The 6,477-nt window shown below is 41.0% G+C and overlaps 1 protein-coding gene across 1 annotated transcript; it reads right to left on the bottom strand.

The window, feature by feature from the left end:
• Positions 1-3,385: 3,385 nt before the first annotated feature.
• LOC124275039 lies at positions 3,386-4,246 on the bottom strand. The gene has a single exon (XM_046710516.1). It carries the CDS (start codon positions 4,244-4,246, stop codon positions 3,386-3,388), a length of 861 nt encoding a protein of 286 aa, XP_046566472.1.
• Between the last annotated feature and the right edge of the window lie 2,231 nt (positions 4,247-6,477).

Genomic DNA, 6,477 nt, shown 5'->3' with positions numbered 1-6,477 from the left:
TTATTTCATGTAATTTATTGATACCTACTTGGGTGTCCCACTTCTTCTGCATCAGATCACGGATGTAGGTTCTAATGCTAGCTTTGTAATCAGAGTATGGGAGCAGAAGTGGTGTCACAGATTTGTTGAGTGCAGCCTTAGCAGCAATATCAGCCATCGTGTTCCCAGAAATGCCAACGTGGCTGGGTAACCAACAAAAGACGATGTCGCATTGGCCAGTAGCAAGCTCATTATACAATTCAATAATTTCTAATAAAAGTGGATGTTTGCAAGAAAGATTTTTAATAGCCTGAAGACACGAAAGAGAATCTGAAAAGATGATATATTGTTTATATTTACGGTGTTTATTGATATGTTTAAGAGCTGTTAGTATTGCGTTTGCTTCTGCTGTGAAAATTGAACTGTCATTGGGTAGTCTGGAAGATATTGTTTTGGACCCAATGACAGTGGCACAAGCAACCGCGCCACCATCCTTGGATCCATCTGTATAGAGGGATTTATAGGTATTATATTTATTTCTTAATTGACTAAATTCTTGTTTATACTGTAAATCATTAGTTTCGGATTTTTTAAATGTGGTTAATGTTAAGTCAACGTCTGGCCTCACCAATTGCCAAGGAGGAGAAGAAAGGAGACGAGAAGGAGATATATTCTCCAGCTCAATGCCGGCAGCAGAAAGGAATGGTTTAATTCTGTGCCCAAGAGGCGGAACAAGAGAAGGCTTTTTGTTGTACAAATCCTCATAAAGAGGATTGAAGATGCAGTGAAACGCAGGATTAGACTCGTTGGAATATAGCTTTAGTAATATACTGTAATGATAATTTTATACGGCGTTGGGTAAGAGAAGGCTCATCTGCCTCGACGTAGAGACTGTCAACAGGAGATGTTCTGAAGGACCCAAGACAAAGTCTCAGACCTTGATGGTGGACAGAATCCAAGAGTTTTAGGTTGCTTTTACAGGCTCCACCATATACGATGGAGCCATAATCAAGCTTCGAGCGGACAAGTGATCTGTAAAGGTGTAGGAGCGTAGCTTGATCCCTTCCCCACCTTGAATTAGACACGACTTTCAATAAATCGAGTGCCTTCAGGCATTTAGTTTTTAGGGATTTAATATGCGGAAGAAAAGTTAAATGAGAGTCGAAAATGAGACCTAAGAACTTGGCCTCTTTTACAACCTTGATGGGAGTGCCATTTAAAAACAGTTCTGGGTCTTTATGTGGTTTATATTTACGGCAGAAATGTATGCAATTAGTTTTTGATTTAGAAAATTTAAAGCCGTTTTCAAGACACCATTTATGTATTTTGTTTAAACACAACTGTAGTTGCCGTTCAATGGTATGCATATTCTTACCGCGACAAGAAATGTTAAAATCATCCACAAAAAGTGATCCATCAATTGAATCGTTTAAAACCTTGGATAAACTGTTAATCTTAATACTAAACAATGTTACAGACAAAATACTGCCTTGTGGGACACCCTGATCCTGATTATAATGGTCAGACAGGGATGAACCCACTCGGACTTGAAATTGCCTGTCTGTTAAAAAAAACTGTGATATAAAAAGAGGTAAACGACCCCTTAAACCAAAATCATGTAAATCCTTTAAAATGCCATGCTTCCAGGTGGTATCGTACGCTTTCTCGAGATCAAAGAATATCGATACTGCATGTTGTTTATTAACTATAGCATTTTTTGACAAAGGATTCTAATCGTACCAAATGATCAATGGTACTACGATTTTCCTGAAACCACATTGAATATTTGTAATAAGGTTGTTGGTTTCAAGATACCATGTTAATCGATTGTTTACTATTCGTTCCATGGTTTTACAGACACAACTCGTTAAAGAGATTGGTCTGTAATTAGATGGATCAGTATGATCCCGGCCAGGCTTTGGAATAGGGACTACAATGGCATTACGCCACGACGTTGGAAAATTCCCTGAAGTCCATATTGTGTCAAAAATATTTAGAAGAGTTTCCAAACAAGATTCCGGTAAATGCTTCAAGAGCTGATAGTGTATGTTATCAGCTCCTGTTGCTGTATCACGAGCTTGCTCAAGGGCAGTGTGGAGCTCATGTAATGAAAATAATTCATTATAGTCTTCGCCATTGTCTGAGTTAAAATTTATTCTCTTCTTCTCCTGTTGTTTCTGGTATTGTTGAAATTTCGGGACGTAATTTGACGAAGAAGAATGTTTGGCGAGAGTTTCACCAATCTTGCTGGCAATATCAGACTTATCTGTTAATAAAGTATCACCATCCTTCAGATGGTGAACAGTAGATTTTGAACCTTTGCCCTTAATTCTTTGTATCATATTCCACACCTTTGACATAGGTGTACGGGAATTAATTTTGGAAACATAGTTCCTCCAAGACTGACGCTTAGTCTGTTTAAAAGTGCGTCGAGCCTTAGCATTGAAAATTTTTACTTTATCTAAATTATGAACTGTAGGATGTCGCCGAAAATACTTTTCAGCTTTCTTCCTATTCTTTCTGGCCTGTTTACAGTCATTAGTAAACCATGGTTTACGAATATGTGGAATTGCAGAGGACTTAGGTATAGTTTGATCAGCAATGTCATTGAGGATATCAGAAAACAATTGTATAGGGTCGTCGCTGTTCGCAAAGACTTCATGCTTTAAATGGTCGACACACAAAGCCTCATATAATGACCAATCAGCCCTGGCGAAGTTCCTTCTTGATGAAGGAGGATCATCACCAGGGTTGATGGTTTTGAGAATGGTGGGGAAATGATCACTACCACATAGGTCATCATGGACCATCCATTCAAATTCATTAAATACGGTGGATTCGGTGAGTGACAAATCCAGGGAAGAATATGTTCCCGTAGCTGGATGTAAATAGGTGGATGAATCGGTGTTAAAGATACATAAATTATTATCTGAAATAAATTCCTCGAGGATTTTCCCCTTATTATTAGTATGAACACTACCCCAAAGCGGATTGTGTCCGTTCAGATCACCCATGAGAATACATGGTTTGGGAAGCTGATCATATAGATTTTGAAGATCTGATTGTCGAATATCGGAAGATGGAGGGATATACAAACTGCACAATGTCAAAGCAATGTGTAGAGTCAGACGAACAGCAACAGTTTGAAGATTCGTATTTAGAGTGACAGGGCTGTGTATGACGCTCTGGTGAACCAAAATAGAAGCGCCTCCAGTTGCTCGATCTCCCGGAGGAGAAAAAGAATGAAAATCGCTGTACTGTCTCAAAGTAAAGGTATCAGTAGGTTTTAAATATGTCTCTTGGAGACATAACGCTGCCGGCTGAAAGTCCTGTATCAGCAATTGCATTTCACTGAAATTATTTTTCAGTCCTCTACAGTTCCACTGCAGGATATGTGACAACTGTGTCATGGTGGTTCAATGGGCGATCTTTCACGTGAATGTGAGGAGGAACTATTTTTCCGCCTGTCCTGGGAGGACAGAGTAACCTCCATGTCAAGAGAGTCAAAGGAGTTCTGTAAAGTAACCTCTGGAGATGAAGGGATGGTGATTGATTCTTTTCTATTCTGTTTTTTTCCTTTGTGCTTTCCTTTTGTTGAGTTAATAGGAACTGGCTGCTTAATAGACATCTGTGAGGGTATCTCAGGCTGACTCTCTGTCTGAGATGCAGACGTTGACTGAGTGACTGGGGATTTTGGTGGAGCGGCTGAAGCAACAGGTTTTTCAGTCCGGATCCAAGTCAAGTCGGTTTGACAAGATACAGATGACGTTGTCATAGATCGAGACACTGCTGCAGAATAAGTTACCATCGATGGAGTTGTTGACTGTGTTGTAAATAGCTTCTTTGCCTCCAGGTAAGATATGTTATTATGGCATTTCAATTTCATGATGCTAGATTCTCGTTGCCATACAGGGCAAGATTTTGATGATGCGGCATGGGTGCCATCGCAATTACAGCATCTGAAGTCTTTCTTGCAGTCAGTGCTCTCGTGGTTGTCACCACAACGATAACAAACCACAGAGTTTCGACATGAGTTGGAACCATGGCCAAATCGTTGACATTTGTAGCATCGGAGAGGAGTGGGGACATACACCTCCACTCCGATATTGAGATAACCTGCTTTGATTGATGCTGGAAGGGTGGAACGAGCAAATGTCATGAGATACGTGTTGGTATTTACAGTAATACCATCTTTCTTTATTGTGAAGCGTTTAACTGCTGTTACCGCCTGTTCCTTCAACTCCACAGTGATTTCCTCTTCAGACATGTCGGACAGGCAGCGAGCCCTGTCACGAACAATGCCTCGACAAGAGTTCAGTGTCCTGTGCACCGACACAGCAACCTCAACATTTGCAAATGTTTTGATCGATAACAAATTTAGAGATTGCTGCTTCCGTGCACAGTCCACAAGAAGTGAACCACTACGGAGCCGGGTGACGTTGTTAACCTCACCACAAATCCCAGATACAGCCTTTGAAATAGCGAATGGGTTAAGCTTGATCGGTAAAAAAATCAGCAGCCTCGATCACCAAAAATCGAGCCCAAGAATCATTGTTTGGAGTAATGCTTCCACTTGAAGGATCTAAATCCTCAAAACGCCTTTTCTTCTCACTACGAGATGAACCAGAATGTAATAGTGCCATGATGAAAGGAAATGTTTCAACACCCCCTGTTCCCCACCCACCATGGAGTGTCAACAAGGACGGGGTCGATTCGCACCGGATCTCCAGGATGCTAACACCAGGGATACAGGGGTGTCATACTCCAGCAAATATGACATGAATAGCTATATTTGTCAAATAGATCAGTTGTCAAGCTGGTTCGGCCCATAACAAAAATCTAAAGACACACAGAATTCAGCGGTCAACATCACCAGATTGGCCCATGAGCCACCGCCTTCTGGCATAGGACTCTAGGCAATGCAACATAAGAATAATTTGTATATTGAGGATCAAAATATCCAAAGCCCCAAAATAAGTATATGTGCAAATAATATATTTACCATGCACAGGGCTTGGCGTGACCAGCCGATTGATAGAACCGGGCCAGTTCTACCACCCGTCTAGGTGAAGTAAGGGCCGAAGTGGTGTGTTGGGCAAAGGAACACTGTTCCTGGAACCAGTGCCCTCAACCACCAGGATCCCGTCCTCCACCGACACAGGGGCGCAACCCACGGCAAACAGGTTGGTGGACCAAATATGCCCCCGGGTCCACAACGGGGGGTTGAAGGGCGCTTAGCGTGACCCAGCACCCACCACGAGGAGGTGGCCTTTCATGGGTGCCTAACGAGAACACCACAATATTATGTAAGTATACTATATCCAAGCTTTGCTTGAGACAGAACTTACTTTGCGAGAAGTTTGCACTGGTTTGTATAATATTTGACATTACTGACTTTGATAAATTATATGTAATAAATTCTTGTTCATTGTTTCAACTTCATGTTGTCAAGTTATTGTTTTTTAATTGGTAAAAACTGTAATTAACATGGTAAAAGTGAAAGTGGTCCACAGAACCGGCATGCTACTTAAATGAAATTTTTTTTTCTCATTTTCCCCCCATTGAACCGTTACAGATTTGTCCAAATAGTGCTATTAGTTTTAATTTTCCACACTAGTTTAAGTTATAATTGTGATATTCTAGTTGTTTTAGTGTCCTTCGTAGACAGTTTTTGATAATATACATCTATTCCATTTCAATGTGACGTTAAATAATAACTCACTCACTCACTGACCTGAATCACATATTCTTTCCATCAGTATATTCAGATTTTCAGATTTAGTATGTTTGTAGTCAGAGTCTGTGATGTGTTCCATTTTATATCATTGTGTGTCGCTGTAAAACATTGTTCAGCAATTCATGCTGTCAACAGGCATTCAGTGATCTGAATGTACATGAAGTATCTTCAAGTATTTCTTTCGAATCGTTTTGGTGTGTGGATTTCTATGTTGCTTGAATTTGCTAGTAGGGTTTTAGCACCTGCTTGAATCCCAGAAGTAATATTGGTTCTGATGCTTCTACAGCTCATACTGTGGTCACTGGATAGTCTGGTCCAGACGCGATTATTGACAGACCGCCGCCATATTTCGAGTTTGATAATCCAAATTGCTGACAAGGTCAAAGAGCTTGGTGTGATTATCAACTCAGATGTGTAACTGGATCATCATGTTTCCCATGTAGCTCAGAGCTGCTGTGCTCAACTGCGCACTATTGGAATATCCGACCCTATCTCACCCCCGAATCTGCCACCACTCTTGTCCTATCTCTAGTTATGAGCTGGATTACTGCAACTCTCTTCCGCTGGTGCCACTAAGACACAGATAAGTAAACTACAGCGTATGCAGGACGCTGCTGCACGTGTAGTGACCAAATCACGTAAATCTGATGACTCTCTGCCACTCCTTCATTCTTTCCACTGGCTGCCCATTCACTATAGGATTCAATTCAAGCTTCTGTGCCTCACTTTCCGCTGTCTGTCTGGATCCTCCCCTTCGTATC

This window comes from Haliotis rubra, unplaced genomic scaffold, assembly GCF_003918875.1.
Source record: "Haliotis rubra isolate DU_JTF1 unplaced genomic scaffold, ASM391887v1 Scf1975, whole genome shotgun sequence".
Classification (NCBI taxonomy): Eukaryota; Metazoa; Mollusca; class Gastropoda; order Lepetellida; family Haliotidae; genus Haliotis; species Haliotis rubra.
This window is presented reverse-complemented; position numbering and strand designations above follow the sequence as displayed.